At 39.3% G+C, this 23,963-nt stretch overlaps 1 protein-coding gene across 3 annotated transcripts in view; it reads left to right on the forward strand.

Annotated features, from left to right (window-relative positions):
- The window catches only part of khdrbs3 (KH domain containing, RNA binding, signal transduction associated 3), a 105,374-nt gene that overhangs the window by 42,280 nt on the left and 39,131 nt on the right, over positions 1-23,963 (forward strand). For 2 of the 3 annotated variants that reach the window (XR_006375285.1, XM_044172362.1), the window contains exons 2-5: positions 4,161-4,279; positions 13,797-13,949; positions 22,204-22,350; positions 23,133-23,272. Coding sequence is in view for 2 of the 3 variants with exons in the window: in XM_044172362.1 (XP_044028297.1) it covers positions 4,161-4,279; positions 13,797-13,949; positions 22,204-22,350; positions 23,133-23,272 (559 nt within the window). In the remaining variant the exon portion in view is untranslated. The remainder of the gene's footprint in view (positions 1-4,160; positions 4,280-13,796; positions 13,950-22,203; positions 22,351-23,132; positions 23,273-23,963) is intronic. The other variant, XM_044172363.1, reaches the window with a different exon arrangement.

A 23,963-nucleotide genomic window follows, 5' to 3' on the forward strand; every position in this document is an offset into this window, starting at 1 on the left:
TTAATTCCTCTTAATTGGGATTGCCATTCAACAACAGTGTTGATTTGTGAAGCTATACAAAAAAAGGAAACGAAAAGATTTTAGCTTTGTATGCCAATATGTCTCAGCTGCTGAGAGACCCAAATGGAATGAATGAATTAATATTGAATTTGAAGATTTTCTTAAGTTATGTTTGACTCTGGTCAATGTGCTCTGGAGGAGCTGCTTGTCCTATATACTGTATGTACATCCTGTTCCCCTGATGAGGGCTGTTGCTGCTCAAACATCTTGGTTATTCTTATTGCTGAAGAGCAGCTGAATTTTCATTCCTCTAGTTTGATGTGAGTACTGCAACTTAGGGGAACTGGAAATTTGCAGTGCATACAGTATAGTATAGTATACTTTTGATTTTCTGAGGCTCTGAAATGGTTTGATATAACAAGGAGTAAAAGATAATTCCGGTTTATTACAACATAGGTCTTATCTTTGTCGAAGTGGCCTTTAAGGTTGGGGTATGATTAAAACAAAGTAGCTCGTAGAAAGTGACGTCTCTCCTCAAAGGCAGTCATGGTTTTGCACTCGGTTGTACACATGAAAAGCTATGGAAGTTGGTGTGTGAAGAATAAAGAGAAGTTCAAATCCAACATACGTTCTCACCTTTGCACACCAGGCCAATGACTGCCGTGGGCATAATTGTCGTACTGTCGGTTTCGGAAAGTTAACAAAACGTTTGGATGCAGCCTATTACCCAGACTATCTGTTGACCTTGTTTACTTGCTGTCGTTGTTTAGACCACGTGCAATGTATTAAGAGAGCTGGATATGTTGCCGCCACTCAGCCTTGCTGACAATTTGTCCCAGTGGCCACTCACTGTACTGCAACGAAAAAATCCCTTGCGGCCCAAAAAGCATTTTCCTCATTGAGCACCATTATAAAAGATATGTCTGTAAAATGTTTAGACAGAATTTTTAATACATGAAGGTTTAATATTTCTAAAGTTTTCCCACAGTCTACAACAGCTATTTTTGTTTGCATGACATCACCAATGTAAAGTCTTTGGGCTGAGTGGGAATGCGTGGGCGGGGCCAGGGCGAGAAACACTGATGCGTATATGCAGTGGGCTGCACAATGCGGAAGTAAACCCAGAAACAAGATAACTTTTTTGGCTTACTGGGTCGATTGGCGAGCAATTTTCATTCAAATGACTGGGCGCCATCTTTGAATCCGGTATCCAGCTCTTATAATACATCCATGGTTTGTGCACACAGTTTTCCTGTGCAATGAGGGATTGTTACTGACATTGCAGCTGTGCTCCCTTCCGGTTTGACCTCAAAATAAAGTGGTTTAGGTAATCTACTGTTCGTAGCTGAACTTTTGGCGCGTTTACAACCTGTCTAATTGTCTGACCGATCATGTATCTTGCCCCTGTCAGACTTTATTCTTATGTATTTTTTTTCTTTATATTTCATCATTCACTGTCATATTTTATTTTTCTTGTTGTGAAGCACTTTGTACTTTGTTTCGATAAGTGCTCTATAAATAAAGTTGTATTTATTATTTATTTGTTGTAGCAATATCACCCATGTTGATGGCCAAAACTAGGAAAATAATACCCAAGTTGTAATAACCCAGAATTATCCTTTAATCTATCTTATATTAAAGCATTTTGGAGCCTCAGAAACCAAAATGATTAAATGTTATATAGGATATATAGGCGAAGTTGCTCCTCCAAAGCCCATAGAGTCAAACATAAGATACCTTATAAGGAAATCTTCAAAACTGAATATTGCATGGGTCTCTGAGAAGCTGAGACACATTGGCTTTAAAACCTTTATCAACCCACTGAATTTCTTTCATTCTTTGCATAGCACATGCCAGCATTGTTGCTGAATGGAAGTATTCAGATAAAGGACAACCTTACAATCCAGAAAAAGACTTCTCGGGATATTTTTCAGTTTCAGGATTCTAAGGCACTTATTCACTAAAGGTTTGTGTTGTGCCTCTCAAATGGCCAAATTAGAATATCTCGCTATTCACTATCCATTTGCAGCCAGAAGAGAGGGGTCTCATAGAGCTGTAAGGGAGAAAAAGAAAACAACAGGCACATTGTGCTTGTGTCAGTGATGCATGCTTAAATCTCTTTATTTTGAACGCTTGGTAATGGCTCGGAGGTGGAGGTGGTTCTCAGTTCACGCTGCCACATTTCCTTCCTCATAAACTGCGGCACAAACAAGATCTTTTGAAAGAACTGTGGTTAGTTAGTTCACACTTGCTGATTCTGTGTTGCCATGTTCAGAGGGTGAGCTCATTTGAAGCTGCAGTTTGGCTGCTTATTACACCTGCTGATTGATTGCCGTGCAGTCTTGGGGTTTATTTGGACTTGAAATGCAACATTTTCTTTGTGAGCAAGTTGGAAAAATTGGGTTGCTTTAAATTTTTTTTTTTTTTATGATTTGCAGTTGAAACACAATTTTAGTCACAATCTCCCAATAAATCAGAGCCTGAATGTTTTGAGGACAACGCCTGGTGGAAGGAGGAAACTCCGTCTTGGCATGTTGCTAGGCGATGCATTAATATTAATGTTGGCTTTTCTCAGAACGTGTGCACTGTCTGCCCCCCTTGGGATAAACTGAAGCTTAAAGATATCTCCATCTCACTGATACTTCTTTTATCCTCGTTAAAACTCATATCAAAGGTTTTAATTACATTCTGCAAATCTAATGCTGCAGAGCTTTTTTGAGAAATCACAATTGCCTTTTTAGTTTCTAGTTTGCACTGCTGATATGCTGAGCTGATTTCTGACCTAGTGTAATTGAAAAATGGGTATGTGGTATATCTGGTCGTGCGGTGTTTGAACATGTGAACATGTTTGAGTTTATCATGTTTTCAAATTGAAACAGAGCTTATTTTGCCTGAAGCTAATCATCATCACATCTGATTCTGAACCAATCTTCAAAAATCTTTATTAAAACGTGAACTGTGAAGCTTAAACATCGTGTTTTAATCTTGTTTTTTTCCATTCAAAAATCATTTTGAACACGAGAAATAAATCTGTGGTGGAGTTCGCCCTCTGCCTCACCCTTTCCCCCGCCGGGCTTTTAGCCTGAAGTCTTTGTCGTAGCCTCCCCGCACCTCTCAGCTGCCCTCTCTGCAAAACCATTTTCCTGGCACTGAAACACAGATGTTATCCATCTGATTAAACGTTCAAGGTTACATCTCCAAATACATCAAAGTCTACCTCCCCCATAAGAGGAAGCGTGATAGCCAATATTTTTGGTAGCCTGGAGGTGCAAGCTCCAGTGTCCTCCCCATCATTTTTTTCTGTACAAGTAAATTGGTATCTCTGCTCATATTACAAAGTATTATGGTGATCGAGACTCAGCCAGATGAATGCTGCTGAAGGGATCTAGCATTCTTGTCAATTAAATTAGTATTGATAGGGTTTGTTTACAAGGCCTAAAAGGGTTGAGCAAAACTGCAGACCATTAGTTAATTGTTTAAGTCATTTCCATCTTATCAGATGTGATTCTTTGTTTTATATCAGCGATGTCTTTGGGTTTTGGCCTATTGGTTGTAAAATTGCACAGGGCCTTTGGAATTTTTCCTGACATTTTATAGACTAGCAGATTAAATCAGATTAAAGGAACAGTTAATCGAATCATTTTTTCTCAGTTCGATTATTTGTTTCTCAGGTATTCATTCAGTTTTTGAAAGCGGCAAATTCGGCAAAGCGGCAAATTCTCACATCTGAGAAGTTGCAACCAAAAATGTCTGAAACTACTGATTATCAGTTTAATCAACTAATCAATCAATTGACTAATTGTTTCAGGTGTAGTTAAGTTTGAACCATGAGATGGCACATGGCTAGCTTAGTTTAGCATAAAGATTTGAAGCAGGGAGAAACAGCTGTCCTAGCTCTGTCCAAAGTTGAAATGCCTATTAACAGTAATTAACATCGCCATCATCATCATCGTTCTGACTCCAACTCCACACACACGAGAGTTTTATTGATCTTATCTTCCTCTTGGAAAAGAAAGCGAATAAGTGTTTTTCCACAAACTATTCCTTTAACCGATAATGAAGATATTCATTAGTTGCAGTCCCACTACAGTAATTTTGCAGTCTTGTATATTTGCTGTTTGTCAACACCAGCTGATTACTTTTTTCTTCCCTCTTTCTAGAGATTGAAAAAATTCAGAAAGACGAGGGGAAGGAAGAGGAGAAGTTCATCGATGTCGTCATCAACAAGAACATGAAACTGGGCCAGAAAGTTTTAATACCAGTCAAGCAGTTTCCTAAAGTAAGTGCTATAGTACCACCACCAGAGACTACTCCACGATTGTGATGTGCACAGATAGAGAATTTTAGATTTTGTTATTTATAGATAATGAAGCCAACTACAGTAGCTCTGGTTTTGATTTAAATTCCTCACACCAGCCACTTGACACTTTTTGTTGATGTTTTATGTTATTAGATGTAGCATATCTGGAAGACGGCATACAGGCAGAGTGTTGGCTGACAGAACTGGGGTAGAACTATATTACATTACCTTATGTCTGAAGAATTATTAAAGCTTTTGAAATGTTACAACTGTAATTCTCACACTCCTCCATCATACACACACCCCTCTATTACACTGACCTTGGTCAATGACGTTTTGATGTCTCGGTATATTAATATGTCAATGAATATTTATGAATATATGATTCAAAGGAATTATCTCAGAGTGGATTTCATTTTCTTGAGTGTGCAGTGGATTTCTTATGATACTTGGTAGATACATGCACTTTTTCAAGTCTAGTCAAGTCTTTTTTTCATGAAAATGAATAGCTTGTAGGGTTAGGGAGGACTTTGCAATCCAGCACATATAGTAAGTCACATGTAGAGGGTCCTAGACAGTCAGCTTCACGATGACCTCCACATGAAGCCGTTTTGAGCAATAACACGGTTGCCACCTTTGAGAGCACTTCAGCCTCGCCCGCCACGAGGAGCCTTCACCGGCAGCAGCCTTTATTGAAGCCTCGCGCTGGGTGCATGACAGGGATTTCCCGCTGGGAGCGTGATCGGGAGGCTGGTGTAAAAGTGAGAGCGCCACTCTTAGACGGGGACATCACTCAAGTTTTCACCTAAACCCTCCAGGGGGAAGGAGGGGAGAGAACCTGCAGTATGTGGATGGAGAGGACAACAGGGAGGAAAGACAGCACCGGAGACACAGAACCAATAAAGCTCTAGAAGTACATTTGAGTTTAGTTTCCTCAAAACAAGATTTTCTGCTCAGTATCGCTAGAATTCTAACGACATGCACAGTAAAATAATGCCAATGTCAGTCTAACATGCTGGGTGTAATATCAGCAATATACCAGGTTTTATATTGATCTACACCCATCATTTAAGTTAACACTTTATGGTAGGTTTGAAGACCCACCATAGAGCCGTAGCAGCTCTGTGACAAACACATCCTTTAATTTAAAACAATTCTCAGTGAAAAATCTAAACTTGCGAGCACTAGGAATTTGTTTGGGTGAGAAAGGAGGACACAATCAGAAGGGAAACAATCACCAATATTATAAAGTAGTAACTCTGAATTTAGCCTTGTTTCACCTTCTTCCAAAAAAGACAAAGAGTGCTAGTGGCCCTGTGAGGCTGTAGTTAAGTCTAACAGTTAAGTTTAACATCAGCATGAACATGCTCATAATGCCAATGCTAGCGTGCTGATGTGTAGCAGGTTTAATGTTTACCATCTCCACCATCTTAGTTTAGCATGTTAGCAGGCTAACATTCGTTAATTAGTACTAAACATAAAGTACATCTGAGGATGATAAACCTCAGTATTTGACAAATTAATTAACAATTTTGATGATGGCGCTAAATGAAAAGGGTATCACCAAAGTTATTCACGGTTCCCTCAGGACGAATTGTCTGTACAAAATGGCATGTCAACCAATAGTTGTTGAGATATTTCAGTGAGGACCAGTGTGGTGGACCGAGTGACAGACATTGCCATCCAAATGTGTCTAGACATCTAGGTTAATCCCTTTTGTGGATGGCCCAAATAAATTCTAACAAATTCACTATTTTTGATTGTTTGACGCTTAATTACATCGTTGAATTGCCAGAATGCTATAATGACATTTCTAAGATTTCAGTTATCATGCATTGTATAGAGATTATTTTTGCAACAGGGCATTGTTTTTGAAAGTAACTACAGTGTACCAAATGGAATACTTGTATTACATGTTCACATTCATGTAAATTTCCATGGTAGGCTACTAACAGTGAAAATTATACTACACATAGTGCTAGCATCTTGCTAACTAAAGTTATTTAGACACTAGCTTACGTAGCTATTGTTTCACCCGCATTTCAGTGACGATATTTCGATGTGCAGTTTGGACTTGCTCCAGAACTGAAATATAGCCTAGTTGTCTTTGTACCTACTAATCACTAAATCAAAGCTTACTGGGTGGTTTTGCTTTAACTCTGAGAGAGAGTCATTATTCTTACCAGGTTTTGACATGTGCTCTAAACAGCAGCTGAAATTAATTTTTGGTGAGCACTGAGGGCTGAGTATGCACATGTAGAGTATGTATGTAGTGTCATCTGGAGGCTGATCTGAGTCTCCTAGGTTCACAGCTAAACAGATTTGCTTTGACAGCTTTGATAAGTAGAGCCACTAATACGCTGTTTAGAGCTCCAACAAGCCACAGAAGGAAGACAAATTCAATTTGTTCTATCTGACAGGTAGCAATGGCAAGAGTGATCGGTCTGACTTGAATGGGTTTTCTCTTGAGCTGCGAGCATCACCTTTTGGCTACTGGCTTTGAAGTGGCATAGACATTTTCCAAATAGCCATTTAGGAGCATGTGCGGAGAGGTTAAATCCATCCTCCACAAACATAGCTTTTTCATCAAAATGAAGCAGGCAAGGATGCCACGCAGTAAGTTCCAGGCTGCTGATTCTCTGAGAGAAAATGGAGCTGTGTCTTAACGATGATTTTTAATAATAAATTCTTAGTCTTTATAAGATATTGGTAAGTGTAGTTCTGTTGTGTAATGGACACTTCAGTACTGTAGAGAAAGCTCTGCAGCAAACAGTGTCTTATAGATGCTCACCCAATAGCTTCTTATAGAGAGTCTAAGATTTTAGATTACGATTTAACCAGTATGGCACATAATGTGACTCCTACTCAGGAACCAAAAATATCCCACCTTTTGAACAAGGATACACTATCAGTGCTCATCTGTACTTTTGCTAGATCTGTGGGCCCTCTCTCAGAAAGCATCTTGTGGCAGAAAGAACCGCAGGCCATTATCTAGGCATAAGGAGTCCCACTGGTTTATTTCCAGTTCAGACTGTGGCTTTTCTCTGCGCTGGGAGCGGTGATTTATCCTTCTGCTGTCGTTCCTGTCCTGCTGTCCTCAGCACAATCACTCTGCACTGGCTCTCTGTGAGCACACCTCTCGCCAGGCTCGCAGTCTTACATTCAGCAAATGAGGAAAAGATCTCACCCTTCCCCCTGCACCCCCTTCAAGTTAAGTGTGATTAATCATACATCCTTTCTCTACTTGTGTCCACTGTCTTTCTAATCATCCACATGACCCTTTTTTTGTTTCAGCTGAATATGGCGCAACAATTCAAATTCTGTTTTTGTGTATTTTCAGTCAGAGTTTTGTGTGTGTAACTAACACCACAACAGAGCGGCAGGCGACAACCTGTGATTAAACACATCATCTTTTATTCTGGTGATTACAGACAGCAACAGCACAATCCTCTCATACAGTCTAATGACATGAACCAGTAGGCAGGTTTTTGTAAATCACATAATCCCTCGTGATAAATAAAGCATTTGCAAAACGCCAAAGCATCAATCACAGTAGGAGTCAGAATGATTTTGATTTCTGATAAACAGCAGGGATTACAGTTATTTGTTCAGTAACATACTCATATAGGACGAGAGAGGATTGTCCATATGAGGAGATGTGTGTGTGCCTCTGCAAACATATCGACTGGGTGATGATGTGTTAAAATGTCCAGATTAAGACTTCTCTCTGACATTTACTGGCATTAGTCAAACAAATATAAAGCAAATCTGCATGATCTCTTTTTAAATAGTCAGAAACTTTAAAATAGTGCCAAACAAATACCATTACATCATCTCATTATAATATCTAATATCTAATACTGTCTGCAGTGGCTCAGGACAGTATATTGTAAAAAATTATACCCATGAGCTGCTGGGCCCCTGTTAACCCTCCTTGTGTATTGTCCCCAGCATTCTTATGCTAAAGTGTTACATGGCCCCAGGTTTACTGTGTGGTAATTAGTTTAGGAATATACACCATTTAAGCACAAACAGCTGTAATAATGAAGGTCTAAACTAGATTTAAAACTAGACTGGGCCTCAAGATCCAACCCTGTCTCATAGTAATCTATATATAATCTATAATCTATATATATTATTATTATTATTATTTATATACTACTAACTTGCAACAGCAAATTCATTTAGAGAGAAACATAATACCACCTGAAATATTTTTTATTAACATAATGAACATTTTTAACGAACATATATGCAAAGTTGCAAAGAGAAAAATACTGGTCTAGTTTTACTACTGGAAAAAATGACACCGACTTGAAGCTCGAGACAGGATGTGTTTATCGACATTATACCAAAACCACAACCTTTCACTAACTTAAACCAAAGTGTTTTTGAAGCCTAAACCAGACCACAATCGGGACTCTCTGGTGTCTAAGTCCTGCACAGTTCACCTCAAAATCAAAAATACCTATTTTTCCTCTTACCTGTAGTGCTCTTTATCCGTCTGGAGTGTTTTGGTGTGAGTTGCTGAGTGTTAGAGATATCACCCATATAGATGTCTGTCTATTTTTAATATAATGGAACTAGATGGCACTCAGCTTGTGTTGCTCAAAGCGGCAAAAAAATACATTTGAACTCAACAGCAATGTGTCTTTCCAGAAATCATGACCCGGTTACTCAAGATAATCCACAGACCTTGTTGTGAGCAGTTTCATGTAGGAACTTTTTTCTTTCTACTGAGCTACACCTGCCAACCGTATCACTGCGCAGAAGGAAGCGTGCAGCGATACTGCTAGCTCATCTAGCACCACTGAGCTGTCTAACATTACAGCTCAGCCGAGGAGCACGCCATTAATGTTTACATCCTGTGCTGTCACGAGCACAAGCCTGATTTCTGGAAAGACACTTTGCTATTGAGTTTTTCAAATGTACGTATGTTATTTGGCGCTTTGAGCCGAGTGCCATATAGTCCCATTATATTCAAAAAAGCAGACATCTCTGCTGCGATATCTCCAAAACTCAGCAACTCACACAAAAACAATCTAGATGGATAAAGAGCACTACAGGTAAGAGGAAAAATATGTATGTGTCTTGCTCCATGACTTATTATTTATTCACTGATCTGCTGTATATCATTTATTTTGAGTAGCATAAAGGGAACTACAAAACAAAATCTCGTTATACAACCCTGTGTTGTAAAATGATCAATAAATCTATCTTGTATCTTGTATTTTTGATTTTGGGGTGAACTGTCCCTAACTAAGCCGTGTGGGCACCTCAAACTTGACCTATTCAATGTGTGCAGCAAGAATTATTTTTTTATTATTTTGCACCTACACAAATGCGTTTATGTAGTGGACCTCCACCCAAATCAAAATGAAAAAAGACAATTTAAGGACATGTATTAATAGAAAAGAAGTGCTCTGTTAATGAACGATAAATCTTTTACGTTTTGTTTGCCTTTAATATATTTTGTTTAAAATGACTAAATTAGTAACTTGCCCACAGGACGTTAATTGGATTAACACACATTGTTTACAAAATCTGACATTCATTCATAAAAATGCATAAAGCAATTTTTAATTAACACTAGAACCGCCAACGGGTAAAATGAACCTGCTGCTGTTTTTCGATTGTATGTAACTTTGTTTCAATACAATATTCAAGTCTTCGACTTTTCCTAAAAGTGTGTTATGTAGCACCCACTATTGTTAAAAATTGTCAAGATAAAGCCAGATTTAAAAAATGGGCATTTATACCTATAGGCGCCAGCAGGTAAAATTGACCCTGATAGAGAATGCAGTCATTTTTGTCCTATTAATTTTGCGCATTTAGATAAACATTCTATTGGCACCTTTTGTCTACTGCGTGATAAAGCTGTAGAACTTTGAATTTTGCATATGAATTGTTTCTTTTCAATAAATATTTGTCTATGTCATTGTTTGGATGTACGTCAGTCTGAAACAAACAAGCAGGAAAAACACCTTAGATTCTTATTCTACATTATTATTATTATCATGTAGGCCTATAAAAACACTGCAATAGTCAGTCGTTTTTTCTAAATTGTATGCTGCATTTAAATTCAGACTGTTTTTAGAATATAACTACAGTTAGTGGATGGCATCAGAAGAGCCACCGTGCGTGGACGAGCCCTTCACAGGTGCAGAACAGCGCAGGAGAAAATGACCTGTGTGGTGAAGAATGCAAACACAATAAAACATTCTGTAAATATCTGAAGTGCTGGGATGCTGTTTGTGGGAAGTGCACACCGAAAATGCTAAATTTCTGCACAAAGTGTGTTTGAGCAACATGTTGCAGAAATAATCACAAAATCAGTGCATTCTAATAGCGGCTACATTTTACCCGTTAGCGGTTTAAGGTATAGAGCGACTCCTGGCGGTTCTAGTGTAATTTTTCAGAGGATGGAGGAGTTTCTTCAGGTGTTCTGATCGATCGCTTGGTTAGCACAAAGCAATGATGCAGTGTACTGGATCTGAATTCAGACCAAGAACATTGTCACTGTTTTCTCATTCAACAGATTCTCTGGGTCTTTCTGTCCCAAACTGCCCATGACAGATAACATTGTATCTTCTAAATAGAAAAGGCTCTCTCCTCATGTGTCCCTGGTTTCACTAAAACTCAAACAAGCTGCAGAGTAAATTCCTGTTTGCATTAATTTCTGTTTCACAGTCTGTCTAATTGTTCCATTCCTGTAAATTTGCTCCTTTGTGCTCTCTGCCTGATGTCCATGTACGCACACTTGATATGGCTCCTAAACTGTGATATCGAAAGCAACACAGTAGTTCTTTGTTCCTCATCAGAAAAACAGCTTTTCTCCTTGTTCAAGCATTTTTATCAATCGCGTGTAGAACACTGTTGGTAGACTGATGGCTGAGATATCCATACAAACACCCCGGACGCTGTGTCTGATACACAACACGTCAGAAAGGTGGAACGGGTGCACAAAAGCTGTAGTAACGCAGAGAGATGTCGACTGTGTGATCTGGCTCTGCAAATCATTGTTCAAGAGACGGCACAGCTCAGTGATCAAGGCTCTATCCAGGTGGAAATGATGGATGCGCAGGATATCGGTTAAACTCAGCACATTTAAAACATTTCCTGACACCCTTTGTTCGCCCCAGTAGCGCTGTCTCCTTTGATGATCCTTTTGTAAACTTGAATACATTAGAGGCAGGATGTATCTTGTTTGCTTAGATAACTTTAAATAAAATTTTCCTGACCCAACAATTCATGTTCTACTCAAAATATTTGGATTTAATTAGTTTGCAAATTTCACTAGAGGTATTGCAATGTTTCAGGTGATGTAAGTGTAGAAATGGACCCAAGTAAGCATCCAAGTCCACACTCTCTAATGTGAAGGTGGACATGTCTTACATATTCATCATTCCAAGGTCATAGCTTTGCAGGAGGCCATTTGCAAGTGCAGGGTTGGAATTAGCACAGTGGGGCATGGTATTTAACTTGAGCTGAATAGGGCCCTGTATGATCACATCCAGTCACAGGACTTTGGGTAATTATAAAAGTTGAAGGAACATACAGTAGTTGAGGACTGCTGCAGTTCAGCCCGGCCAGGATAAAAACCCAACAGTCAGTTACTGCATTAGAGCGAATCACTAAAGCTCGCCTCTCAAATCCCTCACCCAGGAATTGGCAGGAGCCTCCTAATAAGCACTCGCTTTCTGAACAAAAGGCAGGAGAGATATAGGTGAGGTGTAGAACCAAACTGTTGTTTTTTTTTTTTACCTCCTGCTAGCTAATTGATGACCTAGATAGTTGAGGGAGACAGCTGTATAACTCACTGTTAAAGGAAAACATGGAGAGGGGGAGAAAAGCATTGCTCTCCTTTTGTCTCTCTGGCCATCTCCAGCTGCTGGTGGAATTGTGTGTAGCCTGTGTAAAGGCTGTACAACTTAGATGGGTGTCTGCACACAGCATAGTAATGCATAACGTTTGCGTTTTTTATGGCTAAAAAGCGGTGACCTTGTGAAGTAATCTAAGCCAGGAAGCTTTTGATAGACAGCAACATGCCAGAGGTGGTCAAGTTCAATGTTAGCTCAAACCAGCACATGATAATGTTGCACATTGAAAATGTATGTTCCAACATTACGGAAGCAATTCAGCTAATTAGTTGCTTGAACTACTGGTTAGGTGCTGATTGATTGTTGTATCTATTCTCAGTTCAAAGGGGCACTCCAATTTTACATTTTAAAGTCAGTTTACTTGGCATGGGGAACAGTACACTGCCTGTGAAAACAGCTTTACCAAGTCTGAGAAAATTACTCAAGTGACATCACTTAGGTAACTGTTGCACTGCGGGAAATGTATAGGAGCTTGACCTAGGGACTAATACTCAGGATATCTTGGCTTCTGCTGCATCAATTTTGACCATATTTTGTCAGTGACCCTTTAATACTATGGGATTGTGATAGTTTATTGAAAATTGTGATATGAGTCAGTTAAGGTTGGTTGGGGTTGGGTTGTTGTTGCATGTTGTTCCCCTTTTCTCTCTGTCTTCATTTCCCGTCATGTCTCTACTGTCATCTGTCTAATAAAACCATACAAGGCCAAAAAACGGTTCGTTGCAGATCTCATACAGGTAATAAAACATAGGTAATTTGATAATTTAGGCTTATTGCCCCTGCCCTAGTCTGTTAATAATTACTACTGTACAAGGGCATAATTTCCATATGGTTTCTACAGTTTGATTTAACCACTAAAATCAAAAAAGTGTCCAGTTGCCAAAATTCAGAGGAGAGGAGTTAATCAAAACGTTGATACACTCGTCTGTGTCACCTTCAGCTGTTGTAATTAAGTTTTAGGAACAGCAGACCTTTGCCCCAGATTCCACCTCTCAGGCCACATACAGATACAGGCTTATTGGTGGAGGTTGTTGGGGCTGACTGCAGGCATTTAATCTATGTTTTTGTTTACAGTTTATATTTGTCTAAAAATACACTAGAATTAAGGATTAAAGTCATGATGTTTAATTATATTTCATTTATATTTTGCATATTTTTTTCTTATCCAAATTTTATTTACTAATTTTATTCTTATTCTATATTATCTATTTTTTTACAATTGGAGCCTGTCTGAAGTCTATGTCACCGTCTCATTGCTGTTTGTATTAATCATACAAATGATAAATAACTTGTCTCTATTAAGGAAACTAAAGGTGATTATAGGAATAGTCATTGTGTCCTCCCCACTTCTGAAATCAAACTTGCTACAGTACATACTTGTGAGTTTATTGCAAATTTTATGCTTTTATGCTAAGATTTTTGGACAGAGTCAATCGGAGAGCATCTTCATGCCATATAAAAGCAAAAGCCCTGAAGAGGTGACACAGTGAACCTGCGCTACATCTCAGAAATGGACACACGGACAGGAAAAACTGCTGATATGTTTTCATTAGCTTCAGTTGCTGGTTGTGTGCTAGCCATAAGAAATGTCTTTTCTCTTTATCTCAAACACACAGATTCTGATTGATCCGCGCTCTCGCTCTCTGTTGCAGTTTAACTTTGTCGGCAAACTCCTCGGGCCACGCGGGAACTCGTTAAAGAGACTACAGGAGGACACTCTCACAAAGATGTCAATTCTCGGAAAAGGATCCATGAGAGACAAAGAAAAGGTAACACTCCACTCTGTTATTTCATTTTTTCCCCTGCTCTCTTTCACTCTTTTACCTCCACATAATTTTTATCTTGGTCTGCTGCAGTACGTCTTTCACATGGGTTGAAGTGAAGGTAGGTTGGACCAACCTTTAAAGTTAAGAAAGAGGAATTTGAAGGAAAATCCAACTAAAATTAGGATTTTCTGACAAACTAATACATTGACACGGAGTGACTAATCTTTTCAAGAAAATGTTTTCCAGATTGCGCAATCCCACCTCTTTGTACATCATACTTTGTTTATTTGTACATACTTTATTTAAGAAGTTGAATCGTGAAAAAGGTAAAAAATTAATTTAGATTAATCTACCCCTTATTTTCTCCAACAATCATTTCATTGTTTAGTCTGTAAAAGTCTGTCAGCAAATAGTGAAAAATGAAAGATAAAGCTATCCAGTTTACTATTATAGAAAACTAATTAGTTTTTCCTCTTCTCTATAACTTTAGCTCTACGTTTACATTTTAAATCAGATGTGAGCAGATCACCCCAGTAACTCAGACTACATTTGATTGACAGCTCATGAGTCACATGGACTGCATACAGTTTTGAAAAACAGCTTCATTTTGAAAACAAATTCCAAAAGTTTATTTAAATGATCTTGGGTATCACCAGACATGTTGGACATCTTTCAAAGCCTGCTCTCTCATAGTAAACAAAATACACACACAGCCAAATCAAGTGCAGACTGTACACAAGACAACATGCTATCTAGATTTATGGCTTTGTTTTTTTTCATATTAATCACAGGATTAGAAAATGATTTGAACATAAATGGAAACTTTGTGGTAAAAAAGGTTATTTTTTTTTTTTTTGAAAAGACTAAAACTTGAAATGTCAAACACAATACAGCTAAATGGCTTCTATCATCCATGATCATGTCGGTACATAAAGAGAGGATATAAATGGCTCCAACAGCGGCTCTTTAGCAGCAGAATTGATTGCAGACTGGACTGGTTAACAGAGGATAAATCAACTTTGCTTGGCACGTCTGCGTCTCTCCTCTCTGTTTGTCGGGGGTGATTTGTTGGCGCCGATGTTTCTCGCCATCATACAGCACATTCTTTTTGATTACTGTGATCAATAGTCTTTGATGGTCGACTCCTCTTGAGTACCTGGTGAAAAGATCTGTCATGGAGATGTGCTGACCTCTGCAGCCCTTACCTGTCTGCACAAACCTACTGTGGGATTTATGACTGACAGCTTTCTGTCGGGGACGCTCTGTGTAGCACTGCTTCCTCTTTTATCGGGGGGTACACCCTCGCTACAAAACTATTACTTTATCTTCAGCTGGTTGCTGACTTTCTGTTTTCAGCTGCACAGCATGTGTGATCGTAGTTTTCAGCACTTCAAATTCCTCATGTAGGTCAGGGAGCCGGGCCACTGCAAAGCAAAAAGAGGGGTCTACTTTCAAGGTTTTTTCAAGTCGATTAAAAACAAAGCTGTCTTGCCATTACGGAAGCACCAAGTGAGGCACTGTCGCCTTTAAGGACATGTTTCTATTTATACTGATAAAATACATACTGCACTGTACTTCTGGGTTGCACCTGACTGACAGGAAAGGAGATAATGTACACTCTGTTCACCCTGCGCAAGACATTAGATGGAAATGTAATTGTAGTCTTGCTACTCAGAAAATACAGTACAATAGATGTGTTGGAGGAGGAAACTGTACAATGTTCAGTACAATCCCTTTTAAGCTCTTACATATGGCTAAGACACAGCAAAGAGCCGGGGTATAATTCCTCAAATATTTGCTGTTGCGGGACCTTGATCCTGTGTTGACAAGAATGTGAGTGCAGAGAGGTTGAAAGCCACCGAGCTGTTGGAGTCAGAGTCTCCCTGCCTGGTTATGGTACCTTGGTTGTCCTGCCGCTGTCAGAGCAGGATGATGTAAAGGCATCCGTGTTCTGCGCCCCCTTCTCGTTAGCGGCGTGATTAACTCATCCATTTTCCTCCCTGGGACTTGTACTCCCTCTTTCATTTTCCTGATAGACAAAACAATCACATTATCTTTGTTTCACTTTTGGTAAGTTCTGCGTCGGGTGTAATGGCGAGCTGCTGCGGAGAAATACCTTCATTGTCTGCAAGGACTGGTCTGTACATATGTGTAAGAGCTGTCCTACACCAAAAAATGAACCTAGCTGTGTGTGCTTGCAAATCATTTGTAAGTCCATTATTATGTGAAGATCTAGGGATGATATAATGTAAATGACATTAACAAGCATGTGAATTATGGGAGATAAAGTTCAGGGTGACAGTGTTTTGCAACAAATTACATATTTTATTGTACTTACCAACTTACTGGCTTACTAAGTCAATCTATTGACATTGTCATATGAATCTATGCTGCTCCCGCTGATTGTACAGTAGCTGTTCAATCTAAAACTTATTGTTTTATTCTATTGTCATTGTCTGCTGGGGGATCCTGTCTTGGGATTTTGTTCCCAGAAGATAATTATACATAGTAGCATTTAACCTTTGCAACCTTGTTGGGAATATTGGAATGTATGAAATGTTACAATGACGTTGCAATACTCTAGGTAGTAAGGATTGCAGTGCTTTGGATGAAGATGTTTACCAAATGGGAATTTTACGGCAAAAGGTAGTCAAGTAAATGTATTTATAATGACATATTTTAGAACAACAAATGTTGACCAAAGTGCTCTTACTATGAAGTCAAAATGAAACCAATTCTCAGAACCCATCAGCTATCGTCTAATGACGATTTAGCCTCAGGGGTCAATGGCCAATGTTTAGGGGCTTCCGGTGTAGCCAGCGGATATCTGGATAATGGATACTGGGACCAAGACTTCCTCTTCCGTGCGCCGGTCATTGTTTACAGTCCGATTAGCAATCTCGGAACCCATCATGACGACGATGTGAAAACGCTAATAAAAAGCTAATATCTAGGGTTCCGAGATTGATAAACAGCTAAATTGTCATCAGACGATAGCCAAAACTTGCGAGGTTGCATTTTGGCCAATGCGTCTCCACACGGACTGTTTACCTACATGCAACCAAAACCAGCTCAAACGTGATTGATCAACGGACTACAAACATACACTAGAACGCTTCCAAAACCAAAATCTTGTCCCTTGCCTACAGATTCTGCATTCCTAAGCAGATATCTGTTTATAGAGATTAAAATAAAACCAGATAAATGCAAGAAAACATATTTTTTTAAAGAAATGTATCTAATTATTGATAATTATATATTAATTACAGATGTAATTGCAAAAAATACAATGGACATATTTCGTAGAAAATTTAAGAAATTTCTAACAAATAATATAGTCATAACAATATTAAAAAAGCTAAAGCAAAAATGCTGTCTTAAGACAGGTTATAAACATATCAATGGATTGGGAAGTTGGGATCATTATGATAACGTGCTCAATCATCTTTAGATTTCAACTGTATGTGGAATGAAGAGCAGTGATTGGTCAGTAGATCTGAAGGGTCTGGAGATGGAGGAGAGGCGGAGGGGCGGAGGAGATTGCAGATATAGCCAGTCCATGCAATGCTTTAAAAACGATTTAGATAATCTTAAATAATAAGGCTGGCATGATTCTATATTTTTATTGTTGTCAACAAATCCTATGGAAAGACTAAAACCAAAACTTTATGTCCTTAATTCCTGATTTCCCTACCCTGTCTGTGGCACTCAAGCCCATTTGCTCCTACTAAAGATAAATATATAGTGTTTTAAAAAATATCGGTAATTTCCTAAAACAAACTGTAGTTTTTAGCAAATTTATCAGGGTAAATAGTGCATTTGCTAGGGACTATTTTTTAGACATGGACTAATACTCATGTGGTGAGCTAGTGGTTATTTACGGAGCAGGATAGTGTATGTGGGACTGAAAATAAACTACATTGTGTTTTTAATGGACAACAATGGAGCTCTATGGCAGAGAGGGATAATATTGATCAGGGTTTGAAAATATCCTTGTATGGATGAGATTTAATGTAGGCATATATGACACAATCACCTTTGGATTTCAGCTGGATGTTGAATGAAGAGCAGGGATTGCTCAGTAGATCTGAGGGGTATAGAGGTGGAATAGGAGCTGAGGAGATTGGAGATATAAACTGGTGCATTTTCATGCAGTGCTTTGAAAGCTAATGAAATAATCTTTAAATCAGTTCTGTAAATTACTGGTAACCGGTGAAGGGAGGCCAGTAAAGGGCAGATACAGTATGGCTTCTCTTGGCACTGGTGATGACTCTTGCTGCTGCAAGACTGCTGCAAGCTGGTAGATACATTTCTTCAGCATATAAGTATATGGTTGCATTGCCTTTTCAAAGAGGAAATGTGGTCTTTGTGTTTATAAGCCGCTTTGAATGTCAGAAGCGTAGATGAACAAGGCTGATAGAACTAGATGGCTGTATTACATACAATATAATGTGACACTGGTCATTTAGACAGAATAATAGAATTTGCCCCATTTTCCAGTGTCTGTCATTAATTTCATTTGAATGCGAATAATCGGCGCTTGACATTATTCTTTACCTCTAAGCTCCATCTGCAGGGGGCTCCTGCATCCACAGAGTTGTGGCCTTCGGTTTCCGGGGTGAACAGCTTTTCATAAGCAGATTTACAGAGAAAAAAGTAAACAGGAGGAAGATGCTGCCAATAGATATGAGAAACAGACAGCTCTAATCTCCCGCCATGGGCTGCTTAGCTGCTACAGGACTGTGCTGGATCACGGATGCTTATTATCAGTGCTGAGAGAGGGGCCCCCATGTATAAAAACTGCTATTCTATCTACAATATCATATGCAAATGATGTGGTCGCACATGCAGATTGGTTTCATACTAAATGAGATATCCACTTGACATAACATTGACACATTGTACATGTTAAATAGATCGTATAGATGGAAAGATGGAGTAAAAGAACAGATACATTTTAAAGAAAAGGAAGTCCTCAGATGACACATGCTAACATTAGACGTGATCTTCTGTTTTTTGGCTGATGATAGCTGAAGCATATGATAATGATTGTTTTCCATAGCTTTTTTTTATGCAGATATACCAAGGAACACATGAAAGGGAAGAGAAAAGACAGATCTGCAAGCAGTCGTCTCTTTCTAACACCCTGCTTACTCTCCCTTCTCGACACCGGCAGCTCCGTCAGCGCTTGTGCTATGCGCAAAGGAGCCCTCTGCTCGTAAAGCACAGATTTATGGGGGGAAATTAACATATCATTAACATACCACTGGCACTCTTAAAAGAAGGTTATTTATAATTAGGTGACATCAGAGACACTGGCTTGCATGGTGCTGGAGAGGGAGAAGGGGAAGAGGAAGTTGCCGCCATTGGAAAGGCCCCGGAGAAGACTTTTTTTCCTTTTTGTTGAAAAGAAGAAACTGGGACGGCAAACCTGTTGTTTCCTTTGTGGGATGTGGTGGGAGACATTTGGGGGTTTTGCTGTCCTATTTCTCGCCATCAATAACATTATCCTGGCCTGCTTCTGTTTGGCCTGAATGGCCTGTGCTGCCCCTCACTGTTTACATGATATATTTTTCTGTTGCAGTCTAATTGAACTGTGCTTCTGCAGACAGAGGTGGAGAAGAGCACGTTACATCTGCTCTACTTTCAGGGGTTTGAGTATACAATAACTAAACAACAAATACATGCTCTTTCAAGCCTGCACTTATACCTACACCCGTGTAAAGCTAAAATCTGTTACTTCTGCATGTTGATGACCTCTGTAGTGGCGACAGGTGATTGATGTTGGAACTCCGGCAAAGATGATGGAGTTGTTGCGGAAGCCTGCTGTTTGTTTGAATCAGCCACTGAAAAACTAACTGGTATTTGCTCCAGTTAGTGAAGTGAGCTAGAACTGAGTTTATGTTGTTGAATGCAATTTATGAAAATAAAGATGTCATGTGAAATGTAAGTCTGGTGCAGCAGTTGTTTTGAACAGACTTTATTGGCTGTGTCAGCCACAACATGTCTGACCTGACAAGCTGATGGACATCTTGCGATCGGCATCACTTGTTTTGTGAATCTCCACCATACAGATGGATGGATCAATGTATTAATAAAGACAGTATTTGAAAATATGGACACCATGGATCAGCTCTAAAAACTATGTTCATATATAGCATATTTGGAGTAGCAATTACAATACATTTACTATGAAACATAATGCTGTCCATCCGATTACATTTTTAGCCATGCTAGCAGCGTGACTCCATTTGATGGCAATGTTGGTCAGTTCATCACTTTGGTCCAGACTGAAATAACTTAGCAACTATTGGATGGGTTGTCATGAAACCTTTTTACATTTGTTGTCCCCAGAGGATGTACCCTAACAACTCTGTAGATCACCTGACTTTTTTCTCAGGCATCCCATTGAGGTTTACATTTATGGTTTTGAATGAAATATCTCCACAACTATTGGATGGATTGCCATGAAATTTTCTACTGATCTTCATGTTCCCCATGGGATGAATTATAATAACACGTTCCCCTGTCTTTTCATCAAGCGCCATCATCAGGCCAAAATTTCAGTTTGTCCAATACTTTGGTTAATGACCAAATACCTGATAAACGAATGACATTCCCATCAGCCACAGCTATACTTTGTGTTTAGTGCTTATTCACAAATGTTAGTATGTTAACATGCTAAACTAAGATGAGGAACATGGTTCATCACATTACCACACTGAACATTGTCAACAACAAGGTGAAGTTGAGTTTACTGTAAAAGTTTCCCTAACCTTAGCCAAGTGCTTTGTCTAAACCTAATAACACATGGGAACAAAGGGAACAAAAATATTAGATGGATAAACGCTAGATAAACTATGAATATTTACACCAAATTGCATGGTAATCCATTCTACAGTCCTTCTACATGAAAGGTCAATGGATCACCATGGTCATTACGAATCATCCCCTGAGGAACATGAATGACTGTATCTAAATTTGTGTCAATCCATCTTGTAGATGTATATTCCACTGATTATGGGAACATTTTGATAGGCTGGTGGTGCAAAAGGACAGGTCAGGGATCACCAAAGGACTAAGGATAAATCCTCTGGGCACCATGGATATCTGGACGAAATTCTGTGGCAATCCATCTGATAGTTGTTGAGTTATTTCAGTCTGGACCAAAATGGAGGACTGATCAACCAACAGACGGCCATTGCTCTACAGCAACACTGCTAGTATGGCTAAAAAAAGTTTGCTCTCAGTGTAACCTAGGTGGGATTATGTTTTCTCCAAAACGTACTTGGCAAAGCATATAAGTCGTTTATAAACATGTTTTGTAGGAAACAGGGTTGCATGGATACTAACTTAAACTATTTGCTCTTTTTTGAAGGTAAGAATCCTTTAGAATCTTACTTTTAATTAGTCTCTTTGGTGCAGTGTGCTCATTGCTGTGGTTTTTGACTCCTTGCTTCCCATGAATCACCTGCCAGGAAAGTACAGTGTGTCCAGTACTTTGATGTCTTTTCCTTTAGAATTTCTGTTAATGAAGACGACTTGTACTGCTGCAGATAATTAAATAACATTTGTCATTTGTTGAAAAAATGGTCTGTCCGGACTTCACACCAAAACTAAGAGACAGATAATGGACCACCAAATTATATCTGAAGACAATTTTCAAACAAGCCCTTCACTTTTTTACTGAACTACTCTTAACACAGTCATTTTCTTGACAAGCACTCTTAATCCATATTAAGTGAAACATAAATACAAACTACTCTTTGTCCACATTAATGATTTTTTTCAAATGATTACACTTTTATTAAATAAACCACTATGTTGTTAAAAATGCATTTCAGTAAAGCTACAGTGATCACATAGATGAGATAAAATGCAACAAGCAGAGCAGATATTGTGATGAAGTGCATGAGAGCACATACTTTATCTGTACATTTGTTATAAGGACAGGCAGCTGTGTGAGGACAAAAGCGATCGGTTAAATGTGACAGCCGCAGTTGAAAGGATGGTAAGGATTGCCTGGTTGCAGACGTACACGTTTACAAAAACCCAATATATAAATATATGTCTTTTCGTAACTCTGCAACACCACCAACATCAAACCACGTTATGTAACAGTTATGGAAAAACTCCCTGCAGTAAATCCTTGCTGAAATACAAAAAAAAAAGATAAATGTTCCTGACTGTGACAGCTAACTCTTTCCCTAGACAGAAGATATATGATTCAAAAGGGTTGTTTTTTTTGTACCATCAGGAAGAAGAGCTACGGCAGAGCGGCGAGGCCAAATATCACCACCTGAACGAAGACCTGCACGTCCTTATCGAGGTGTTCGCCCCGCCGGCTGAGGCCTACGCCAGGATGGGTCACGCTCTGGAGGAGATCAAGAAGTTTCTCATACCAGTATGTTCCCTTCTCTCTACACATACACACACTTTCTCTGGCTTTCCTTTTTCTCCATCTGAATCTCTTTTCAGCTGCTCTTTGGCCCCAGCCAACTCATTTTCAGCCTGTCCACAGTGAAGCGAGTGAGTAACAGCAGAGACAACCCGCTCTTTCACTCACACTCTTTGTCTGTTACTTGCTCTGTGATTCTGTCAGTGCCGTCGGAGTGTGCGTCTAATTCAGTGTGTGTTCCAGGGCGAAAAGTCGGGGGTATAAGAGGAATAAAAGAGCACAGGGGGGGAATCTCTGCATGGGCCAAACTCTCCTTGGCAGCAGCATGGAGCTTATTTACTCTTCCTCCATTCATTATGGATGATCTCTCCAAAGCTCAGAGCTATGATGATTTACATCTCACGTTCATTATCAGCAGACCCCTCCCCATTACCTCTGCCCACGGTTGCCATAAAACATATTTATTGATAGAGCGAACACATGACAATCATATCAATCATTTTATGATTAGACCTATTTCCATGTTAATTATGTGTTTTAATTTAACAGCAAAAAACAACTGTGGGAGAAGATAAAGGCAAACGGGGTCCCAAGGATTTATCAGCGGGAGATCTGAAATGTTTTGCTGCCTCAGGAACAGCAGTCCCGGCAGTACTGTAAAGTACATTAATTAGATATTCCCGGGGCTGTAGCCCTGGAGATAAAGGACGAAATTTAATACAGTGTAATTGAAAGCGAGTCTATAGTGTGTGTGTGTGTGTGTTAACATGCCGCCTCTCTGTGTGCAGGATTACAATGATGAGATCAGACAGGCCCAGCTGCAGGAGCTCACATACCTGAACGGCGGCTCAGAGGATGCCAAGGTGCCAGCGGTGAGGGGCAAGTCAGCCGCCCGTGGAAGAGGGACACCTGTTCCAGGGCCTCCCAGGTAACCTGCTTCCAAGTGTGTGTTTGTGTGTGAATGTGTGTGTGTGCAAGTTGTTGTTTATACGTGCACTTTAGTTCAGCTGGGGAATGGGTATTATTTACAGTTGGGAAGGCAGGTTTTTTTTGTAAATGGATATGTACAGTGTCCTGTACATTTTCAGAGTTAATGGCGTCATTTAGAGTTACCATACATTTATTTGCCTCTGTCTGGTACAATAATACCAGAAATATTTTGTCTTTTGGTGTTGTTCTTTGCGATGGATGTCACAAAAGTTATGTTTTTAGGCCTTATTTCTTTATAAAACTTCTGTTCTTGTACCATTCCTCTATATGTATCAGCGAAACTCGATGTATGTTCAAATGCCTAAAGAATTTGTGCCAGATTAACTGGATTTACTAAATGTTCAAATGTTCTTAATGAATTTGCAGTTAAGAAGTGCATGTATTAGTTCTTGGTTTACTAACACAGCAGCGGATTACACAGTCCACTTCTGGACTGATCCTGGGAATCCTTGGATGTACAAAGTGTCTTATTTTGACAATGGAGACTGCAGTTTGTATCCCGTCACCTACCAGCAGATAATGGAGATGTCTTTTAACCATGTCCACAGTCTTACCCTAAACCCAAGTAGTTTGGTTTGCCTAAACTTAACAAAACCTTAACAATGGAGGTGGCTGATCAGAAAATGCTC

This window comes from Siniperca chuatsi, linkage group LG17, assembly GCF_020085105.1.
Source record: "Siniperca chuatsi isolate FFG_IHB_CAS linkage group LG17, ASM2008510v1, whole genome shotgun sequence".
In the NCBI taxonomy this organism is placed as follows: Eukaryota; Metazoa; Chordata; class Actinopteri; order Centrarchiformes; family Sinipercidae; genus Siniperca; species Siniperca chuatsi.